A 25,010-nucleotide genomic window follows, 5' to 3' on the forward strand; every position below is an offset into this window, starting at 1 on the left:
CAAGAGTTTGAAGTCAAACAGCTAATTGCAGCAAAGTGCGAGTAGGCCGGCCGGCCGGTGTTCTAGAACCATGCATCGTGCATGTCTTTTTACAATGTCAAAAGGTTGCAAATTCTTGAAGTTACACACTTGAGTAGATCTTTTATTCTCTTTTTGGGGGGAGTAGTGGGTCGATCAGTCTCTATGAGATTCTTTCCTTTTTAGATGATCATCATCCTAGTAAATATCCTCTTTTATTCGAGTTGTTCATGCACATTAATTGATGATGATGATGATCTGTCTCTTGTCTTTGTATACAAGTCGTAACTCTCATTGAATGCTGCTATGCTCCCATCTTTAGGGTTGGGAGATGTCCCTAGAGGAGAAATAGAACTAGGGTGGGTTAGAGGGGGCACAAGTGCATGCATGGCACTGCCTACAGGAGAAGGGTGCCCTACCTCTCCCATCCCTTTCTGAATGGCCGGTAGTGGACAACTTGAACTTGCTTTGGGTTGTTGTGCTTGTCCATAAGTTGGAGGGATAAGAAGCACTCACTCCTCTCTACCTAGAGCTTTGATTTGACAAAGAGAGAGAGGGAGGGAGAACATGACTCAACTATTCATACTTACTTCTTTTGGACATGTTCACATAGGAACCCTACATAAAACAACAAAACAGGATCAATCTTTTATTCCTTTCTCCATATCTTTTCTCCTGGTTTTCCTCTTCTGCTAGCTATCGACGACCCAACAAGATTAAACCTAAAGGAATACCAGGGAATTAGGACCTTCATTAGTGATGCATGGCATTTGGACAATGAAATGCATGGAACAACAGACGACACTTGTCGGCTTGTCCTCCATTGATCTACGTCTCAAGGTTCAGTAGATCGTGCCACTTTAGTTATGCTTGACGATAATGATGCTTAGTTATCTCTGGATGCTTATATTATTTCTATCGACAGATGCCTTCTGCATCTTGATTATGTAAGCCATGGATGGAGAGGATTAAATAAATTAACGTAGTGCGTCAGGTTAGACTCTGACAAATCTTTACTCCCAAATAGTAGTGCAGCAATTTAGACACTGATCAAGTTTTGCACGATAACCTTAAAAGTTGAGCTTTATAGGTAGATGCTTGTTAATTCTATCTAACGATTCCTTTTCGGTGTGCTACGATATGATTCCACAGAGATAATTAACTTAAAACTCAACAAACTGCGTTCTACTGGTGTTTTAGACTTTTAGTAGATAAACATATCATTAGTCAAACTGTCGGGTTCCGCTGACACATATCTCAACTATGCTTAAATTAATATACAATCTGGAACCTTTTGGGGTTGAATCCATGGTGATTACACTACCTAATGCAACACGAAAACCATCACCTTCCAAGTCAAGGTTAGTGCTCATTGCCAGAAAGTTAATTTCCCACTTAATTAAGCATTAAGTGCATTCTCTGTGTTGCCGGTTATGGAACAGACTCAAGGACCATAGACAAATGAACTCTATGGGATGTGATCGGAACAATTTTTTTTTTATTACTATCAAGATTTCATGTGTTTGCTGTGATCGAGGATAATGTTATTATATGTGTGTTGTGGTTGTAATTCTCATTTAACTATGAATGCAAAAGTATTTTCATGTTGATAATGCGTGTTTATGAAGATTGTTAATGCCTAAACAAGGAACAAATTGACTTTGGAGATATTGTAGAAAATGATGGTTACAACGCATTTAACAATATATACTGTCAGACTACATGACCCTAATTGTTTAGGATTGTAAATGATAGGGTATGGTATGTTATGAGATGACCAAATAATAAGAATATGGAAGTTAAAGTCAAGATGAGGTGACAGTTAAAATTAAGATGAGATGGCAATCAGGGTCAAAATATAAGCAAATGGCTAAGTCATTCTCACCGGGAGTCAACTCCTCACTCCTCAATGCTAAGACACTCAATACAGAGCCAGTCAGCTTTAGAGCCGATTAGACTTAAGGATCTCAATGCTCCACATCTCAGTGCCAAGACATATAGAATAAATCCGGTCAAGCCCATTGGCTGATCAAGCTTACAGGGTATAGTTCCCTATCTCGGTACTAAGATAACTCTCAGTATATAATCGGTCGGCCCAAGCGTCGGTCGGACTTATAGGGCATAGCTCCCTATCTCTCAGCATAAACATGATCGACTCCAATGGCCAGTCAGGTTTATAGGGTATAGTTCCTTATCTCAGCACTAAGGCAATTCTCAGCATATGGTCGGTCGACTCCAGACCTAATATGATTTCCAAGACTATGGTCGGTCGGTCGAGCTTACGAGGCTGAGCGACCCCACTTATATATAAGGCAAATGTATGAGGCAATTCTGAGTATAAAACTAATCGATTTAAGAGTCGGTCATACTTAAAAGACTTAGTTCCCTTTTTCTATTGTCAGTCTCACATCATATAGCAGGTTGGCAATTAGATCAGTCGGACTGCCTCTAGGAGACAATATTATTAAGGAATCGTAATAATCTGTCAGAAAATAACAGCTACTTGTTAGAGAATATTTTGTTGTTAGAATATATACATGCGATAGAACCTTCCTCAAAGGATGGCTATACATCTTCCATCACTCGTCATTCTGACGGCATATTCTCTCAATCGCCTTATTGATGGCAAAAGTTATAAGAAGCAATTCATATACCGGTAACAGATGATTCCTCAGAGGATGGCTGCATATCTTCCAGGATGTACATCTTCCATCACTAGATATGTTGTGACAATAAATATTCCCTATCGCTTCATTATTATGAAGGTTATGAGAGATAACATAAAAGGTGTTCTCTCCGTTGGCTAGGTACATAAAAATATCCTCACGCGCACCCTACATTGCGCGTGCGCACTTACTGTTCATTTTCTTCTCCACTTTTCGCTCAGCTACCGTAGTGACTTGAGTTGTTGACATTAGAGAGCTTGTGCCAGGGACCCCCTCCATGATTTTCGCTCTAACATTTCCTTTGCTCTCTTTACTGGTGCGCAAGGAGTGCCCTGGAGGAGTGCAAGGTGTCATTTTCTTCTCCGTCTTATAGTCTTCTCCCAGTTAACAACATAATCATCTTCCTAGTGCGTCATCTCCACCATTTTCAAACATGATCAATAATAATTTGGTGCAACATAACTATAGGTATTATAAGCCTATGATGATTATATATTGCAGCTCAGGATATCATAGAGTTCCAACTTGAGAGCCAAAGGGATCATGGGTGGCACACACAACCTTTATTAATTTATGAGTTTCCCTCCCCACTTTAGAGTTGGCACAAAGATTATTAATGGAGTTACATGCATTTGTTCAAATACTACTGAAGTTACAACTTTGAAGTTCATAAATCTTATTTAGTATAATTAGGATAAGGAATTGAAATTGACAAGAAGATAACTTATCTTAAGCAAGGTCATTGAGTAGCCTCTGTTGTTCCTCAAAGATTTTGGAAGAAGTGGCAGCAGGTAAGTACTAACCCTTGTTGATTTCTCAGCAGCAGCAGTGCTGCTGCAAGTTTTGTCATCTTCAAAGATGACACAGGAGCAATAATGGCAGTGCTCCGTGGCCACATTGTCAAGGGTCCCTCTTCTCCCTTCCCTCTCGAACCAGGCCCTTTTCCACTGCCTCCGGCCTTCATTTTTAAATGGCTCACCCGCTTGTTATTGTAAACAAATTAAAAATAAAAAATAAAATAAAATAATTATGCTCACTAGGCACCGTTAGAGTCCATTCCAAGGCTCACTCACTTATTTTTAGGAATGTCAATTTTTCTCGTGGAATCCGATCTCACTCACTTATGGATGATAATTTGTCTCGTGGAATTCGATCTGACTCACTTTTTTTTTAGAGATGACAATTTTCTCCATGGGTTCAGGTCCCATGGGGAAAACCTGAAATGGGAACGGGATCCTAGATTTATTCAGGGATGGGGATGAATTCAGGGATTTTTTTTCTCGGATGCGACGAGTTTAGGATGGGTATGGGGATATTGTTCTCATCCCCGAACCTACCTCGAAAATAATAATAATAATAATAATATTATTATTATTATTATTATTATTGATAATAATATTAATATTAAAAAAATAAAATATTAATAATAAAATTATTATTAATACTAATATTAATATTAATATTAATAGTAAACACAATAATAATATTAAATTAATTTAGGGATGAAAGTGGAAATGGAGTGGGGGATGGGGATTTGATTCCCGATGGTTTGAGTTCGGGATTCCCCAAATCCAAAAAAGTGAGGATGGGGGTGGGGATGAAAATGGGGATGAAATTCGGGGGCAGAGATAGGGATGATAAATCCATCCCCAGTCCACCCCATTGTCATCTCTACTTGCTTTTAGTGTCATAGTCAAGTTAAATTAAAAGTCAAAGTCAAGACGAGTTCTGATCAAGATAAGCTCAGATCAAGTTAAACCGAGTTTGGATTAAGTCAGCCCTTGATTGAAGATCTCAAGTCAATTTCATCTGAGTCACATACAAATTTGGTCTATCCAAATTGAAAATTTGATTCGACTCGACAACACCAAGAGATACGGTTGTTAATACGTCAATCACCAACGAAGGTATTTCTTGGTAAGGAAAGGAAGAGATGTAGTGCCCTTTGGGAACTAGAGTCATCCTTTCACTTTTTATTTAAAGGTAACTGGTTGCAATGTCAAGGCAAATAATTTCATAACTAGCTACTCTCCTTATCTTTCTCCATTCCATTCATTTTGACACATTTCCTTTGAGGGCTGATGATACGATTGTGAGTGGACCAATGTCAAGGCAAATAATTTCATAACTAGCTACTCTCCTTATCTTTCTCCATTCCATTCATTTTGACACATTTCCTTTGAGGGCTGATGATACGATTGTGAGTGGACCCAGAGGTAATGTGAAATCTATGGTCAAGATGATGTAGTAGTCAAAGTTAAGGTGAGGTGACGGTCAAAATAAGAGTACACGTATTCGAATGAACCATCTCTCAGAAGTGAGACTCTCAATATAAACCCGAGCAGACATCTCATGATACGGAGTTCTGAAGGTCAGTATAAAAAGAGTTCCTCTCCATTGGCCAGGTATGCTTTACAACGCTAGAGGATGCACGCATCTACTATTCATCTTCTTCTCCACTTTTCGCTCAGTTGTTATATTTACTTAAGCGTCGAAATGTCTACACCAGGGACCTACGCTAAGGACCCCCTCCTTGGTTCTTACTCTAATGTTCTCTTTTGCTCTCTTTACGATGTACACAAGAAGGAGTGTCAAGTGTCATTTAGTCTTTATTTCAGAGTCTTCTCTTAATCAACGATAAAATCATCTGTCTAGCGCATCATCTCTATCACTTTCAAACAAGATCGATTTGAGCCTTGAAAGAGGCATTGCCAATGTTTGCCTTGGCCCCTCCTAACCTCTTCCATGAGTCTTTTTAGACCTTTGTGCGACTACGCATTCCAAAGGTTGACCTAAAAGAAGTCCAATCGTCTATTAAACCCAATCTGAAAGAAGTCGGCAGATCGATGTGATCAAAAGCCACCTAATTTGTATCCAACTGACCGAAATTAATCCGTCTTGATTAATTTAACCAAGTTCCATCCCTCGACCTAGACCGGATCAATTAAGAAACAAGACAATTGTCAGGAAATTTTTTGGTTTGCATCCTGAGCGATATGATATGAGTTTAGATACTTTTTCCTCCCCTTTCCCTTTTACTTGATCCGTGTGCTGAGCACAATATCGGTGGCAATAAAATTTTGGAGGGCATGATAATAAGTCAACTCTCAGAAAATTTTTGATTAGAGGGCTCCTCTGAAGAAGCAGAGGATACAATAATTAATACATTCACGTATACATAGTCTCAATCCGTACACGCAGCAGATGGGAGTGTGAGTAAATTGGAATCTCGCAGGAGAAACCATTAAAGGTTGATGAAACAATTCAGTAGTACGTAGCTGATGCGGAAGATCGAACGATCTTCTCCGTATCCAAAAATATTCACAGTGATCGATGCGCTGTGATGAGATCACTCCACTCGATCAATGAGTGGATCTGTTTCTGCAGTGCCTTTGACGCAAACGACTTCCTCCAATGTTGCTGCTTTGCTCTGTTGCTTGATGTCGTCGGGGGAGGAAGCAGGATTTGTGGTGGGGAGAGACGAGATGGTGGTGTTGGAATCGGGAGGAGCAGCAGCTTTCGTCAGGGCTCGGGCTCTCTCTGCCTCCACCTCCCAGTCCGTCTTGAAGATGACGTAGCCCATGAGGGCGGCGCAAGAGGCCTGCGCCGCCAGCAGCCCCAGCCAGAGTCCGGGGAAACCCACGTCGGCCATGAAGCCCATCAACACGGCCACCGGCGTGCCCACCAGGTAGAACGAGCCCAGGTTGATGTTGGCGCCGGTGCCCGGGCGGCCACTCCCGCGCAACGCTCCGCAGCCGGTCGTCTGCGGGCAGTTTCCGAGCTCACAGAGCCCCGCGATGGGCAGCGCCACGGCGGTGAGCTCCAGGATGTCCGGGTCGTCGGTGAACAGCCGCCCCCACCGGTGTCGCACCGAGGTGGTGAAGGCCATGGAGGCGAGGCCGAGCAGGGCGGCGGCGGCCAGCCCGACGGCGGTGGCGTTGCGCGCCCTCTCAGGGCGGTTGGCGCCCAGCTGGTTCCCCACCCGGGTGGACACGCCGAAGCTCAGCGCCGAGGGGAAGACGTAGACCAGCGAGGTGGTCTGGATGAGTATCCCCATGGCGGCCACGGTGGCGCGGGGGTTCGCTAGCAGGCCGCACATCATGATCATCAGCTCGTACCACCACCACTCGAGGCAGACGGAGACGCAGGTGGGCACGGCCAGCTTCAACAGCTCCGACCAACCCCTCAAACAATCAACGCTGGGACTGACCCACGAATCCCTGTATACGCCGGAGACGAGTATAAACAGAATTAAGCAGAGCAGCAGATTAAAATTGGTCCACACCATCGCCAGCGCCACGCCGGCGATGCCCATCTTCCATCGCACCACTAGCAAATAGTTCAGCGGCACGTGGAGCGCCACGGAGGCGAAGGAGCAATAGGTGACCGGAAGAGTAATGCTCTGCGATCGGAGGTAGACGCGGATGGGGTGGAGGAACGACAGGAGGAACAGATCAGGAATGGCGAAGACGACGAAAACCTGCGCCGCCGAGGCGATCTCCTCGTCCTGGCCGCAGCGCAGCAGGATGCGCTTCATGTTGAGCCAGAAGAAGGCGATGGGGACGGAGGTGGAGAGGAGGAGCAGAACAGTGCGCTGCAGGGTCAGTCCCAGCAGCTTCCGCTGCTTGGCGCCGAAAGCCTGCCCGCAGATAGGATCCATGCCCATGGCCAGCCCCGCTAGCACCGAGTATCCGGTGATGTTGGCCAACCCAATCGAGAGAGAGCCGCCGGCGAGCTCCAACTCCCCGAGGTAACCCAGGAACAGCATCGAGATCATGGCACGAGAGTAGATTATGAGGCCCGTCAAGGCCGAAGGTACGGAAATCCTCCCTATAGCTCGAATTTCCTCCACCACCTACACATATATAACTCGTATCAATCATTCATAAGCATATCAATCAATGTAGTACGCAGAGATACTGCATGTATCAATCACATGGAGACGCACTTCAGGAGGAGTAGGCCATCTTTGGAGATCTCCAGGAGATGATGGATCCTCCATGAGTTTATTGGCAGTGACAAAGAGGTGGGACTTCTTGGAGGAGGAGAAAGACGAAGGAGAAGTATTGCACATGTCGATCGATCGATGGATGTTGTGGCGTCGTCCCAACAAAATCTTCCACTTATGGCTAGCTGTTCTTCTCCTATTTCCTTGGCCAAGCTTGGTTTTTTCATGAAGGCGTTTATATAGGAAGCCAGAGCACTATTTGGTTGGTATATTTAATTTAAGCTAGCTTTTTTTTCTTAAAAGAAAGAAAGAAATATATATATATATAATTCAGTCCTTGTTTTTTTTCTTCACTGTTGACTTCATCGATCGATCTATCGATCTTAATTCAGGCTGAGGCAGCTGAGATGGTCCCTCTCCTACTGGCTCAAAAGAATAAAACTTTCATGAATGCAGCAACGTACAGGATCCAATCCAGCCCTGTGTCTGTCACCCCCTCCGATCGGATTCTCGTCAACTCATTTTACAGGGCGTCGCATATATCTTTCCTCAGGCATCCACCAAAAGGCACGGTGTAGTATCTCACAAGTTGTTGTTCCCTGATCGATCTTTTGGTTCTTGTTCTCTTCTCGCCACAACCACAACCACAACCACAACCAGGCGTTGCGCATGGCACTGAAATTCTATCCCGGACGGGTTTTTTTAATTGCCCGGAGCCAGACGCCGTTTCCTTTTCGGACGAATGATAGATACATACACACTTCATTAATCGTCTAGCTGGTGCATGCTCCATTACCGGGGTTTGCTGGAATCTTTAGCAACTATGGGACTCCTGTCTTCTCATCTCTCTTTTTTAAAAATCTTGATCGCTAGTGGATCGCTTTTCCTCGCACTGCAACGCGATGGATGGGAGGGAGTGGGGCTCACTCGCGCTGCTCGATTTGTGTAGAGTAGAACCCCTTTCCTTTCCTTTCCTTTTCTTTCCCTTAATCCTTATCTCGCATTTGTTCCGTCTCCAACTTGTCCCATTTCCCGCAAGTTCCAATTCCCTCCGCAAGTGGATTCACCACTCCTCTGCCGCAAAGGGCCAGGAAGAACGCTTCGGCGTATAGCATCTTACTGTCCCTATTCCCGAAGTGAAAGCCATGCATGCACCGTCACTGTGCACGGAGTGAAAGCAAATTAAGAAGGGACAGCCAGCGATGATGTCGTACAGGGATGGATGAGGGGGGGCCGCAATCGCCCAGGCTCAAGTGAAAGCAAAGAAGAGAGACAGTGATGATGATGCATGTCGCAGAGGGATGGAGGGGGGCCGCAAACGCCAAGCCTCCCCCCTCATTTATTGGTGCGTTTTAACAGCAGCAGCAGAAGCAGCTGCCGCTGCTGCTGCAGGAGGCAGTAACTGGTGTAGAGTGAGGAGGAAGCAGTTGGAAGGTAGGGGACACATATTGTACGTGGTCCAATCCAGTCCACTTCTTTCTTGCATCCCTTTCCACAAACATGCCGAGAAGAGAAGGGAACACCTCAAAGTAAACACACAACGTAACGAGCTATTTTACTCTGCTTCTTTCTTTCTTTCTTTTTTTCTTCACCCTCTCCCCCTCCAGGGATCAATCAGCTGGTGAAACCCACACATGTCAGGATTCACGTGTAGAACCAGCTGTTTAGGTACAGTAGGATTTTTTTCATTCAGCTTTTGTGCGAGGAGGAGCCCCTGAGGGTTGAGGCCATCTCTCCGAGCACAGGACCATACCTCCTTGAACACCAGGGTTAAGATAATGAACAGCAGCTTCGTACTGTACTCTACGATGTTGTCTGGCTGGCTAGCCAATGTGTGTACTCATGCTAGAAAGGAAGCAGGGCATTGACTTTGGTACAATACTTGTCCTAGCAAATGCGTTCTGTTGGTCAACACCATGCACCATGGTCCATAGCACTTGGTCTACCTATCAATCTACGGGACCATCATCGTGTCCCGGTTGGTCCAGTCGTCTCTCTTTGTTTTCTTTACTGTCATGAGCAAATGAGTGACTCTGTTTTCTGCAGCTGGTGGTGGGCGACGACTCGCCGACCTTCTCTGCCAAAGCTGCACACGCTCAACAATGGCACGCCAACTTTCCTTTCCACTCCTCTGCGCGGCCTTCTCTCGTGCCTTCTCCGGCTTCATCTTGTTGGCCAATGATACTCAACATAATAGCCATTATTCTATAAGCAAAGATTAGAGAGGAATTATCAAATAAAAAATCGGCAAATGAAGGAAAGTCACCAAAATTGTAAAAAAAAAAAAAAATCTCAGGAGCCTCGGAGAAGATTTTAAACGACGTGTTCTATAAATTGTAAATCTCTAAACGAACTTTGATTTAAGTGGTTCAACCTGAATTAAAAATTATGATTTGGGAAAGTTAGGATCCTCTTACATCATATATCGAACTACATTGAGATTTTGCAGGAAAGAAATTAAAGGGAGAAAATTAACCAGCTAATTAGTCAAAAGGGAAGGGAATGGAATCGGAAGAGCATTCCATTGAGCTATATCTATCCAGTTGGAATAGAACTTAAGGTTGCTGCTAGCTAGTCTTCGGTTGTGTGTGATTGATCGAATCGAATCAGAATACGATAAAGTTAATGAAAAAGCCTCTCTCTTTTTTTTCTTGGTAAAAAAAAATGCGTTTTGAAAGTTCCCAGTGCTGCTAATCTGTCCGACAGGAAGTAGCTAAGTTTGGCTGTTTACACCGGAAGCGAACCCATTCGCTGATGGAGACAGACATCGAGGTCGGATATCTTAAATTAAATGTGATTAATAAAAATGTGGGATGCCTCGAATAAAAACATAAAAAATACTTTTTAAAAAATCATAATTATATCTATTATTAAAAAAATAAAATTATTCACTCTACGTATAATTTAATAAAATACATAAATAAATAAAAAAGTATCCTTAGTTTTTGAAATCATATGTCCCCTTTTAATTTTTTTTATTGAGAGGGTGTTGCAGTACCTTGTAAAATGATTTAACTATACTCATAATATTGTTCGATTATTATCTTTCTTCTATATTTATTGTCTAAATCTTAAATCATCTTGCTTACGTATAGTAGCAACTATGTAACTATGATCATGTAATTTCTAAACCATTGTAGCAACTATATTTTCATAATTACAACAATATGGAAAAAAATAAATAAATGATATTTTTGAGTATAAATAGATCGTTATCGGTTTCACTTCATAACTAGCTAGTGTTGAAAATAAGGAAGATAAAACAGATGGAAATTCACCATTATGCAAATCATTATTTGGCCACCTAACCATTGTTTGGTTATCAAATTAGCTTCTTTTGACAAATTTATCAGCTATTAATTGGTGTCACATCATCCATTAATTACTTGTCATTATTTTAGCTATAATATAATTAATATTTGGCTGGATGACAACGGCTAAATAATCATTTCATCTCTTATAAAATGGGAGTTGCATCTCTCACTGGATGAATTAAAAAATTCTATTTTCTATTTCCTATTTTCTACAAAAAGGCTAAGCATCTCCTTCTCCACGTTTCTTATCCTCAAACAAGAGGGGCAATCTTCCCTTCTTTTGAGAGAAGTTTTTTATTCCTCTTTGTAATACTTTCCTTGTAACATATCTTATGAATACAAGAGTGAGTTTTTTAAGAACGGTGCTTCATCTCATGCAATCTGTATCACTGTCAATTTTCAACATGTATATATAAGAGCAAGTTGATTGATTACGATAGGACGTTGCAAGCTTATTCTCGGCACTAGTTCGATCAACCTTGACGAACCTTTATACGTTGTACAGATATGGGAGATTTGTAAGCAAGTTCAAGACAACCTTATATTTTTTTCATCTATGATTCTCAATTCATCTAATTACTCCTCTTGGGTCACTCATATTAAGAGATCTTTAAACTCAAGGAAGCTTTTGAAGTATATTACAAATGATCCTCCTGCAGAGTCGGACCTTTCTTTCAAAGCTTGGAAAGAGAAGGATGATGAGGTATTTATTCTTCCATCAAATTCTATGGATAAAACTCATAGAACAATGGTCACTTGCCCAACGTCGAAGGTCCTCTGGGAACAAATGAGTAATTTGTATGGACAAGAATCAAATCTGGGAAGGATCTTGAAATTAAAAGAAAATTTGTAGATATAAAAGGAAGAAAAGATTCTTTCCCAACTATTTGGTGACTACGAAGATCTATGGAATGAATATAATACTTTGAGGCCGATTACAACCGACTTCAAAGTTTTACAACAACAAAGAGAGGAAGATATGATATTTGGCCTTTTATGTCGCTAGAAGAATCTTATGCTCCTCTACGTCTAGAGATTTTGAGGATGAAAAGTTTTCCTCCCTATCAAGAGGTCAGGGCTATGATTCAAAGAGCTGCAGCAAGCATGAGACTTGAAGTCTCATAATCAAAGGGTCATGGCTTCAATATAGACCTAGAAGAACAAAAGGCGAATAAAGTCCAAGAATCCAAAGTTGTGTGTAGATACTGCAAGAAGCCAAATCACACGAAGGAAAAATGTTGGCGACTTCATCCACACCTAAGGCCTGGTCACTTAAATAAAAAGGATCAATCATCCCACAACTCGGGCAAAATTGCAACTCTGGAAATCACCATCAATGACATCTCAAAACTACTCGAGTAAGTAAAAACATCTATAAATGATCAAGGTAATTGCTCAAACTCTTCTAAATTTTTTAGTTCTCAAAGTTGGCTAATTGATTCAGGTTGTGATTATCATATGGTAAGAGATAAGAATAAACTTAGCAATCTCAAACCACTAGTCAACCATATGACTGGTAAAAGTAGCTAACAGACATAATTTAAAAATTAAAGAACTAGAAGAGATAGAACTTTTTGAAAAAAATACTAATGCGTCATATGTTCCTCAATTTACTTCTGATCTACTATCCATTAGCAAAATCACTAAAGATCATAATTGCAAGATTGTTTTGATTCTAACTTTGTTACTTTTTAGGATCTCAAAACGAACAAGGTGATTGGTAATGGATCCGGAAGAAATAAACTTTATTTTTTGGACCAACATAGTCATGCGCTCATAACATGTCAAACAGATAATTACTCTTTATGGCATGCTAGATTAGGTCACCCACATAAACAAGCCTTACAAAAATGGTTCCCATCTAAAATTTATGAAGAAAGATCATGTGAAACTTGTATTTTTGGAAAGGAGACTTGAACGTACTATCCTATTTTTGAAACAATATATAAAAATGCCTTTGATCTTATTCACTCTGATATATGGACCTCTCCGATTGTGTCTAGAAGAGGTTTTAAATATTTTATATCTTTTATTGATCATGTAACTAGGTACACTTGGACATACATGCTTACATTTAAAGAACAAGCATTCGAGGCATTTAAGCATTTCTTTCGATACACTTCTAAGCAATATAATGCTAATATCAAAATACTTAGAACTGATAATGGAGGAGAATATATGAGTCATGAATTTAAAAATTATCTAGAAGAAAGGGGGATTATTCATCAAACATCTTGTCCGTATACCCCACAACAAAATGGCGTAACAGAAAGAAAGAATCGACACCTATTAGAAATAACTAGAACCATTCTATTTCATGCAAACATCTCAAAAAGTTATTGGCGTGATGCAGTTAGTACATCTGCTCATCTTATCAATTATTTACCTTCCAGAGTACTCAGAGGTAAATCTCCTTTGGAACTACTCACTAACATTAAACCAAACATCTCACACTTGAAAGTATTTGGTTGTGTTTGTTATGTTCATGTACCTGAACAACTTAGGGACAAACTCGATAAAAAGGGTAGACGTTGTGTTTTTATTGGATATGGTTCATTTCAGAAAGGATATATATGTCATGATCCTATTACTAATAAAGTATACACATCGAAGGATGTGATATTTATAGAAAATGAGTTTTACTTTGCAGGTCAAGAAAAGGAGCAAGAACAAGAAAAGAGGACTTTCAAATGTTCCTATATACTCTAGAAGAGCCAACTATTCTTCCTCCACAATCAAGCGAGGAGGAAAATATTACAAACTCGAGGAAGAAAGACACAACACTCTTGAACAAACAGAAAATGATGAACCAAACTCCTTAGAGATTGAAGCAAGAAATGAGCAAGAGAGAGATCAATCTCAAAGTTTCTCAACACCATTCGAAAATGAAACTTCTCGTTCAACTCTACCTTCCCTTAGAAGATCCATGAGGCAAAGGTTCCCTTCATCTAAATGGGTAGATTATTACAATCTTAAAATTATAACTAAATAAATTGTTAATTATTATACTAATAATAATACTTTCATAAGTCATAAAGTATTCTTGAGTGACTTTGATAAAGTAAAAGAACCCAAGAATTATAATGAAGCCAATGAAAATCCGGAATGGAAAAAGACAATGCAAGAAGAGCTAGATGCCCTTATAAAAATAGAACATGAGAAATTACAACCTTACCCGAGGGTAAAAAGGCGATGGGGTGTAAATGGATCTACAAAGTCAAACATAAAAGCAACGGTTCAATAGATCGCTTTAAAGCCAGACTAGTGGTCAAAGGATACACTCAAACTTACGGTGTCGATTATATAGAAACATTTGCTCCCGTGGCTAAAATGAATATAGTAAGGGTTCTTTTATCATTGGCCACCAACAATAGATGGTCAATGTATCAAATGGACGTCAAAAATGCCTTTCTCCAGGGGAAGTTAGAAGAAGAAGTATCTATGCAATTACCTCAAGGGATTCATTCAAGAGAGGAAGGAAAGGTTTGTCGACTAAGAAAGACTATTTAAGGGTTGAAACAATCTCATCGAGCTTGGTATGCAAAATTAAGTTACGCACTTATTTGTCTCAATTTCAGAAAATGTTATAGTGATTCTTCTCTTTTTATTAAAAATAATGATAGGGAAACCACTATAATACTTATATACGTAGATGACATAATTATTACTGGAAGTAGTATGAACTGCATTAATCAAGCTAGAAATTTCTTAATTTCTAAATTTGAAATTAAAGATTTGGGGAAATTGAAGTATTTTCTAGGTATAGAATTAGCCTATTCCCCTAAAGGGTTAGTTCTATCCCAAAGAAAATATGCTTTTGACTTTTTATAGGAGATAGGTAAGCTAGGAGCAAAGCTAGCCAACAGTCCATTCTCTACGTATAATGAAGAGAAGGATAAGGATGAGCCTTTTGATGACATATAGAGGTACCAGAGGTTGGTTGGCAAACTCATCTACCTGACTATTACCAGACCAGATATTACATATGCAGTTGGCCAAATCAGCCATCATATGCACGTACCTAAGATGAGCCACTGGAAGGTCATTGAAAGGATCCTCAGATATCTCACACAATCTCCAGGAAGAGGGATATGCATGAAGAACAACAAAAGTTCAGAGATTGTGGGCTACTGTGATGCAGACTGGGCTGGAGGCACTCAAGACAGAAAATCAACTACAGGATACTGCATGTTTATTGGAGGAAATCTAATATCTTGGAAAAGTAAAAACAATCAGTTGTATCTAGATCAAGTGCAGAGGCAGAATATAGGGCAATGGCAACTGCAACTAGTGAAATAGTCTGGTTGAAGGCTTTAGTCGAAGAGTTGAGATTTATAGTCACCACTCCTATTAAATTATATTGTGACAACCAATCAGCCATCCATATTGCTTCAAATCCAGTCTTTCATGAGCGAACCAAACACATCGAAGTTGATTGTCATTTTGTGCGTTAAAAGATAGAAGACAAAACCATAATCACTCCTTATATACGAAGCCATGAGCAACTTGCTGGCATCTTCACTAAGGGGACTACAGTTAACCATATGCAGAACATCCTCATCAAGTTGGGCTCCATGGATATCTATTCGCCAAACTTGAGGGGGGTGTTGAAAATAAGGAAGATAAAACAGATGGAAATCCATCATTATGCAAATCATTATTTGGCCAGCTACCTAACCATTGTTTGGTTGTCAAATCAACTTCTTTTGGCAAGTTTATCAACTATTAATTGGTGCCACATCAGCCATTAATTGGTTGCCATTATTTTGGCTATAATACAATTAATATTTGGCTGGATGATAACGGCTAAATAATCATTTCATCCCTTATAAAATGCATCTCTCATTGGATGAATTAAGAAATTCTATTTCCTACAAAAATGCTAAGCATCTCTTTCTCCACGTTTCTTATCCTCAAACAAGAGGGACAATTTTCACTCTCCTTGTAACATATCTTATGAATACAAGAGTGAGTTTTTTAAGAGCGGTGTTTCATCTCATGCAATCTGAATCACTGTTAATTTTCAACAGCTAGAACTCTTTGAACAATGTTTGATTTGATATATTCTGTATCTCATAATTTAATCCGAATTAAGTTATGACATCACAGAGTTTAAGATTTAATATTCATGTTATAACAATTACGAATCTGTAATTACTATAACTATGTGACAACCAACTGTAGCAGTTACAATTTTGTAGTGCTACAACGTTAATATTAAATCTTAAACTTTTAAATGTCATAACTTTTAATTCAGATTTAACCAGATGACATATAATATATTAAATCGAAATCATTCAAAGATCTACAATTGAGTATTGGTTGAAACACGTAACAACCTCGATTTCAACTAAAAACATGTTTAAAGTCTTTTTAGATACTTTGAATAATTTAATTTTAATTTCTTTTCTTTATGTTATAACAGCTATGAAACAAAAGTTATTATATAACTGTGTATCAGTTCTATTGTAGCGAAACTATAGCTACTATAATTATGTGACAGTTATGGGATCATAGTAGCTGCTATAACTTGTCCTAAATTTAGAATTTAGACGAAAAACATAAAAGTAATAATAAAAATGATAAACCCTAAATTTAGAATTTATGCTATAACCACTACAAAACAAAAGCTATTATAACAATATATCAGCTCTATTGTAGCGAAACTATAGCTACTATAATTACGTGATAGTTATAGGATGGTAGCTACTATAACGCATCCTAAATTTAGAATTTAGATGAAAAACATAGAAGTAATAATAAAAATGATAAATCCAATTAGTTTTTTTATTGAATTTTTCTACCGACCATCGAGATAAATCAGGAAGAATATACGACGATCAGTCCAAAAGTTCAACATCTTTTAATTGTATGTCTCATTTAATTTTTTTTTATAAATACGTCATAATTAAAAATTGAATTATAAATATCTTAATGATAACTATAATATAGGAAAAAAAAATATTTACATCATTTTACCAAACTATACGTGCCCTTACGATAACCACTCAAAGTGGTGCGGTTTTTAACGATTTAGAAAAAACAAAAGTGTCCTTCCATTTTGTATAATTTTATTTACTCTAAAATATAATAATTTTAAATAAAGTTGCTCTCCTTAGATACACTATTTTGAAGGCGTTAGCAACTTTCACTGGAATTTATATTATTTTAGCAACTTTTATTTAAAATTGCTCTAAAATGATATTTCAGAAAAAAAAAATCATGAATGAGTTATTTTAATACATTTTGAAAGAGTAGGATTTATTTTTAATCAGTCGATAAAAAAAAATCCGCAACGGATCAAATTAATTATTTTTTTTATCAATTTAATTTGTTCAATTTTGATGTTAAAATTTAGTCGGGATGATGCCCCATATTTATAAAGACTGTACTTTGCCTTAAGTCAATGGTGCAATGATATGGACCTTTTTAATTTTCCAAGTAAGTTTCCCAAGTATTCAAGTATTCAAGGATTAATTTTTTTCATTAATTAATAGATGGATTTCTTTTAATTAACGATTAATTTAGAAATATACTTGAATATTTTTTGATTTATTTTGATGACTTATTAAAAATTTTCATGATCAATTGACATGAAAATATGATAATGGTTGTACTTTGCCTAAGTCAATGGTGCAACGATATGGATCTTTTTAGTTTTCCATGTAAGTTTCCCAATTATTAAGTATTTAAGGATTGACTCTTCTCATTAATTAATAGTTGAATTTCTTTTAATTAATGATTATTTAGAAATATTGGGTTGATGAGTTATACAATGTGAGTACTTTTTGATTTACTTTGATGATTGATTAAAAATTTTCATGATCGATTGACATGAAAATAGATCGTTTTAATAATACTTATAAAAATATAAGAGTTAAGATTATATTGCTGGTGTACAAGTCCCATTTTGAAAAGATATAGTAAATATTATGAGTTTAAAAGGATATAAGATATTTTCATTGATATGAAGTATTTCGAGTAGAGCCTAAAAATAAAACCATGAGAGTTTAGACCCAAAGTGAATAATATCAATGTCATTATGGAAATATATGAATATCCTTTGGTTCCAACATATGATATCAAAGTCATGGTACATATCATATGTCATGTAGGGTGACCTTGAATGAAGTTACGGGGAGGTCCAAAGTAGGTCAGGATGATCGGATATTTACGGAGGGCTTGGAGTAAGTCGTAAGTAATTGGACGCAAATGCTTGCGAGGAGACCTGAAATAAGCCAGGTGACCGAATATTCATGGAGAGACCCAGAGCAGGTCAGGGTGACTGAATACTCTCGGGGAGACCCAGAGTAAGTTAAGAGTTACTGGATGAGGATGCTTACGAGGAGACCCGAAACAGGTTATAGAGACCGAATGCTTGTGGGGAGGCCCTGAGTAGGTCAATAGTGATTGGATATTTGCGGGGAGACCCGGAGCAGATTAGGATGATCAGATGCTTGTGAGGAAGCACAGAGTATATCAGGATGACCGGATGCTCGTGGGGAGGCGTAAAGCAGATCAAGAGTAACCGAATACTCGTGAGAAGATCCTGGACTATGAGAGTAATGGGGGAGGCGCAAAGCAGGTCAAGAGTAACCGAATACTCGTGAGAAGGTCCTGGACCATGAGAGTAATGGGGGAGGTGTAAAGCAGGTCAAGAGTAATCGAATATTCGTGATACAAATTAAAATTTTATATTAGAAAGATATGAAAAAATTATGAATGTAAAAGAATGTAAAATATCTGTATTGGTACCAGATGGTACTAGACTTTTGACAAAATCTAAAACGTAAAGTCACGAAGATATCTGAGTATCCAAGAGTAAAATGATTTTTTTTTCATTTATTTTTTTTAATCATTCTTAAGCAGGCCGCAAGCCCAGGAATAAGCCCAGTTAATCGTGGAAGTTCTGAGACGAAACACAGCCATTAGGGCATCGGCCACTACCTTATAAACCCCGAGCAAGGAACAAGTAGCCGAACTAGGGTTTAAGTGTGGTGGAATTGCGCTGCTACTGCGGAGGCGGCTTCGTCTGCTTTCGTTTCTAGTTCATCATCCGAGATCCAGGAGTCCCCTTGCTTGGAATCATGGTAAGCATATTTTTGTAATTGTTCCCTTCGAAGATATGTTTTTTTTGTTGTTTGGTTGGCTTGGTTTGAACTTGCTTCTCATGAATGTGACCAGAGCATCGAGGCAGTGAATCCGAAGGCATACCCCTTGGCCGACGCGCAGTTAACCATCACCATCCTCGATCTCATCCAACAGGCCGCCAACTACAAGCAACTTAAGAAAGGAGCAAATGAAGGTCTTTATTTTCATCGATTTTCTTTCAAAATCTCTCCTTTTTCTTGTTTCCTTGTTCTAGTAGCTGTGACGTTGCTCTTGGTGCACGGGATGACGTAACTTTTACTCTGGGGTTTGTTGTTCCAGCCACTAAGACGTTGAACAGGGGGATATCAGAGTTTGTGGTGATGGCAGCAGACACAGAGCCACTCGAGATCCTCCTCCATCTCCCTTTGCTTGCGGAGGATAAGGTGTACCCTCCTCTCAGTTGAATACATTGTGCTATTACTAGTTTATTGCCTTGCTTCATACTCTGATTAGTAATATCTGAGGCCTAATTATTAATTATCTGTCCATTTGGAAATTTGAAATGAGATAATCAGACGATATTATCTTCAGTTTTATGACCCGATTCACTATTTTGGTGAAATAGTCCACCTATGCATGAATAAATAAGGTTAGGGCATTTGATTTGAAGTGTACTATGAATATGCTTGGCTTGTAGAGATTCATTGTAGGTTTTCAGAGGCTCCATTTTCTGAAGATAATTCTGTCTGGATTTATTATGATTATGATGTTGAAATTCAGACCTTGAAAATCTGAATTAGTGAAAATATCTTACTGAAGGTTATTATTGATGAATTGGTGTGTCATGACCTGGATTTTTTTGGAACATATTTATATCTAGGTCATTATTGCATGATGATTGGTGATAAATGATTAATTTAATTATGAAGACTAGCTATTTTTTAGTTATTTACTGTTTAATTATTTATTTTTTAGCTGATTGAGTTTAACATAACCAAATTAAGAGATTCACAGGTAGCGTTGTTACAAGTTGCTATAGCCTTTTTAATTTTTAAGTTTGCAGCAATATTGATCTACAATTATGTGGAGTATCCATTGTGATAAGTGCAATTTGTTTCTGATTTATTTAGTAGATCACAGAAGATTCTGGTCTTTGTATCTGTGGTTTTATAAGATTTTTGTATAATGACTACGCCTGAGTTCGTTTTATTGAATATTTTATGAGTACACAATTTGAATGGGTTAATTTATTCCTTTGATAATGTATTATAAATTTGTAATGTTTTTGGATATTTTCTTATACGCTGTTTAGAAATACGATTGAGATGAGAGTAATAAAGAATAACTCTTAAGTGAGAAAAGGAGATCAGTTGAATTATCCAGAAATTAAACCAGTAGTACATTATCTCGTTTCTGTCCATACATGTCGGTGTTTATTTGCTTGGCTGAGTTAGTATGGTTTAATTCATTCTGGCAATTTTTGTTTGTGAACCTTCTACATTGATTAATCGTTCATTTTTCTGATACCAGAATGTGCCATATGTCTTTGTTCCTTCCAAACAAGCTCTTGGGCGAGCTTGTGGAGTTACACGACCTGTGATTGCTTGTTCTGTGACTAGCAATGAAGGTAGCCAGTTGAAGTCCCAAATCCAACAGCTCAAGGTGATTTTTAATTTCCTTATTTAGTTCAATTGTCATTGAAATTTCTTGATATTTAGTTGGACTAATCTATCCTCGAGACTCGTACTAATCTATTCTCAATCTGATGTAACTGCAGGATGCAATTGAAAAGCTTCTTATCTAGATAATGAGGTTTCAGCATGATGAGCTTCCTAGAAGAATGTTTCAGGAGGCTTGGACTGATGAATCTTGTCATGTTTCCTGGAGTCTTGAGTTATGTCTCTTGCTGGAAGATATTAGTTAACCCGCTGTTGTAGTCTTAAAAACTAAAACTACTTTGGTTATTGTTTCTTCCACTATGCAATTATTGTAACTTGAGAGAAATTGGAGGATAAATTCAGTTTCTTATATTGTATGCTTATGCCCTTATTTTCCATCATTCTTTATGGTTCGAGTTGGGCAATACTTTCTCCAATTCATATCATCATTAAAATAATTATAAACAAGGATTTTAATTTCACCTCTATAATCAAGGTCAACCACTCCTATAATCATGCCTCTCATGGCATAATTAGACCTTGGTGCTATTCGCGCATAAGTCTCTTTGGGTATTTTGATGTTAATGCTTGTGTTTAGCATGGCCTGCTCATATGGTGGAATATGATAGCTTTGATTGATGGCGAGATCATCATACCTAGCAGCCCTTTCGGTCGTTCTTTGTAGTAGGACTGTTGTGTTTTTGAGACATTTGACATATAGTACGTCTTATTCATCATCTTTTAATAAGACTGCAATAGTATGAGCTCTTTCTTCGTCTTCATTATCATAATGATCATTTCTTGCTTGTATAGATGCTGACTGCAATAGTATGAGCTCTTTCTTCGTCTTCATTATCATAATGATCATTTCTTGCTTGTATAGATGCTGATGCAACTTGATAATTTTCAAAATGTAGTAAAATCCTACCACCATCTAGGAGGTTCTTTGTGTTTACCTCAGTAGGTTGCATTGGAATATTGATTGTGGATTGTCTAATAATCCAGTTTTGTCCGAGAATCTCTTGTTTTATATCGTCGCCCTGGTAGTGCTCGTATTCCGCTACTTGCTAAGTAGTCGACGACGTTTTGGACTTCATAGGCGAAGCCTACATTTGGTGTGTTTGAAAGTCTTCCAACTAGCCCTCTTGTCAGTAGCAGGTTAGCTTCCCCATGTTGCCATGCTTCGTATCCTCGAGCAAGGATGGATATTTGAATATTTCTGTAAAAATCAGAGATTGTTAGCATGGTATCAGGTATTACATATACCAGTTGACTTCCTTGTGTTAAATCTATTTCGATTGTTGTAAAGATGGTCTGATCTCCCTACCACCTGTTATCTCTGAATACCACAAGAACTAGTGTTCCCTCTTCTTGTCAGTGTAAGATTTGAATGCGGACCTGAATGACCCCCATATGGATAAACCGCATCCCACTACGTTGTAGTTGGTTGAAGCTTTCTGTCTGTATGAAAGGTTTGTCTACTTGATTGGTAGTTACCAGTAGGGCTTCTTCAGAACGGTGGGTGTATACCCGATGATACATATCATCTTGTCTAGAATGGTATAAGACTTCAGCAGGGACAATTACAGCTCTTTCTTGCATAGAAAGTCTTAATTGTGCCTGAGGGTCTAGCTGTTGTTCTAGAGACTGATTGTAACTTCTTCTAGTTATTCTTCGGGATACCCTTTGTAGTCTTTGTTGCGCATTGTACCACCTTCGTTGATGCTGGCGATAATTTCGAACTTGGTTCTCAAAAAGAGGATGCTCTTCTGTTGCCGTCCCCCTTGTGATTGTGGTTACTGGAGGATCTGTATTGGTCCTCATTATTTCTTGGCTTGTTCTTTGAAGAGATCGTATGGGTCCTTGAAAACGTGAAGCCTGCCTTCTCCTTCCCTTGACTTCTCCTGAATTGATAAACTTTTAATTCTGTCAGATAAATTTTTGATTACCTCTTCGGGGAGATTGGTGTTAGTGCTTGATTCTTTTGCTTCAAGCTTTCTAATACGCTCGTCAAGTGCTTCCAATCTTTCAAGTATTGTCACTAGAAGTTGTATTTGAGTATTGACTTGCTTGATGGAGGCTGTTACTCCTGATGTAGGGCCTTTATGATCAACTGGACGGACAAACCCTAGGCTTGGTGCTTCAATATTTTCCGTAGCCTTTAATGCTTCTTTATAGTTGTTTGTGGCCTGGGTGTTTATATAACTCATGAAGAGGTCCTGGCTTCTAACTTGTAAAGGAGTTTCTCAACCCTTTCAAGCTTCTTACCCAAGTCTTCTTTTACCGTTCTTTCTTCAACAACTTTGGGTTGTTTTTTTATTTTAGCTAATAGGTTGTTGATTTGTCTTTATGTCAAAGGCCTATTTTCAAGAATTTCTTGGGTTAGGTCCTTTACTGCTTGGGTTAGCCTTTTGTTTTCAGATTTAAGAACTTCCAACTCTTCTTGAATTTGTTTGAAGTTCTTTAAATTAATTCTATTCGACAAACTTACCCTATCGTAGGTTACTGCGACATTATGAGCTAGTTCTTTTAAAGTTGGCTCGGTTTTTGCTAGGTCGAGATATTCAAAGTTTGCGGTTGGTGATTTAGAATACCATTCTTGTATAGCTGTTTTCAACGTCTAGACATAAAGCTATTTCTTGAGTAGGTTGGCTTCTGGCTATCCACCAATCATACCTAGCTAAGGCTTCTGGCTATCCACCTTAACCAAAATTGCTAGGCTTGCGGGCGATCAAGCAATTCCTTTTTCAATTCAGACTTTATGTTTTAACACTCATAAGGATATACCTCTCTTCAAACCTTATTTCCTAACTACTTATGGCTTAGAGGGTTCTAAGAGCTTTCTTGCTCATGCAGGTGTGCCCTTGGGCTTACCTCAATTCTTTGCCAAGTTAGGACCTGTCCTTTTGCAATCCTCTCGTCGTTCCCCAGTCGCCTTATTATAGTTAAGAACTATAAAGTCCGTTGAAAAATGGATCCTTAAGATACTTTTAAAGATATCCATTTAGAGTTTTGGGAAATCACTAATATCTTTGTATTATTATATCCTAACTATTACCAGTGTCGCTCGCCAATAATACCTCGTTAAGTATTTACTCAGCCATTAAACTAGCTCTGATACCAAAAATAGAAGCGTGCTTCTTGCAAACAAACTAAGATAATGTACCAAAGAACTTGAAAGTACAGGACTTGAGTTTGTAAGAAAGGAAACTTGGAAACTTGAAATTTAACAAGCAAACTTACAGAGAACTCAGAGTAAGACTTGTGTCGTGAGCTCGACTTGTGTCTTGCAATGAGATTTCTAGGTGCTTATAAAGAGAGGAGAAATGATGAATCGGGTGCTCATTGGGTCCCATCGTCATCCTATCATATCTCCTTTTACACGCTTTAACTAGTGGCCTAATAGTAGGCTTATTAGATACACACTTAGCATTCTTATCCTTTGAGACAGGTGGACGACTCCCCGAGGCTCAGCCCATTGCATCAGATGTAAAGTTGCTTTTATTATAGTGATATGTAACACTGGCAAAGTTGGATTGTTGGGCTCACCATCGCTTCGCATTTATGGTGGGTTGTCTCTTATCCCTTGGATTATTGCTTGTAGTCGCATAAAGGTTTCCCAGAGGTCCAATCGGGCTTTTGTGACAGCTGGTAAGGCATCTTTCCAGTAAGTGCTTTGTCTTTCATGATGGCTTCTTCGTCTGAAGTCGTTTTCCTTGACTTGGCAGATAAGCTCCAACTCTCGAAGGCTGTTGATGACATTACGAGCTGCTGTCTATTCAATGTTGGCCATATGAGATCTTTTGTCGTGTTCTTCTGGGTGAAGGATGCTTGTACGGCCTGAGCAGGCCAATTCTGCGTATTGTTCCAGGAGGTGATGAGGCCCGCTAGGTGATGGGATGCCTTCATATTGGGCTTTGTCTGGATTTGTAATAATGCTCCTTCTATTTGGATTAGTAGAAGAAGATCCTTCTCCGTCGGAGTCCATGGTCCTGTAATATGAGAAACAAGATGAGAGAGAGAGTAGGTTGTCTTTACCTTCTATGTGCTGGAATTGAACATCAATGCCAAACCCGGTTATGTAGTCTGTAAAAGATAACCATCTAACTCTTGATGGCTTGTTCTGTGCTGTCTTATTGAAGAAACTTATAATCGCTTGACAGTCTGTCCTTATAATTAACTCGGGCTTGTCTAGATAATATATTTTGAAACTATCCATGCTGTTCATTACAGCGTGGATCTCCGCATCAATTGTGGACTTGATTGGACCGTATTTGCCACTTGCGTGAGCACATATCTTTTCTTCAGACTTGGG

The 25,010-nt window shown here is 38.8% G+C and overlaps 2 protein-coding genes across 2 annotated transcripts; one reads left to right on the forward strand and one right to left on the reverse strand.

The window, feature by feature from the left end:
• Window positions 1-5,777: 5,777 nt before the first annotated feature.
• LOC121981171 (protein DETOXIFICATION 48-like) lies at window positions 5,778-7,878 on the reverse strand. The gene is made up of 2 exons (XM_042533565.1): window positions 7,633-7,878; window positions 5,778-7,539 (listed from the first exon to the last, which is right to left on the reverse strand). The coding sequence occupies exons 1-2, from the start codon at window positions 7,756-7,758 to the stop codon at window positions 6,034-6,036; spliced, it is 1,632 nt and encodes a 543-aa protein (XP_042389499.1). The 5' UTR covers window positions 7,759-7,878; the 3' UTR covers window positions 5,778-6,033.
• A 10,997-nt stretch (window positions 7,879-18,875) lies between these two features.
• LOC121981172 (NHP2-like protein 1) lies at window positions 18,876-21,096 on the forward strand. Its single transcript, XM_042533566.1, has 5 exons — window positions 18,876-19,036; window positions 19,131-19,251; window positions 19,377-19,480; window positions 20,568-20,699; window positions 20,815-21,096. Exons 1-5 carry the CDS (start codon window positions 19,034-19,036, stop codon window positions 20,839-20,841), a joined length of 387 nt encoding a protein of 128 aa, XP_042389500.1. The 5' UTR covers window positions 18,876-19,033; the 3' UTR covers window positions 20,842-21,096.
• Window positions 21,097-25,010: the final 3,914 nt, after the last annotated feature.

Source organism: Zingiber officinale, chromosome 5A (genome assembly GCF_018446385.1).
Source record: "Zingiber officinale cultivar Zhangliang chromosome 5A, Zo_v1.1, whole genome shotgun sequence".
Classification (NCBI taxonomy): domain Eukaryota; kingdom Viridiplantae; phylum Streptophyta; class Magnoliopsida; order Zingiberales; family Zingiberaceae; genus Zingiber; species Zingiber officinale.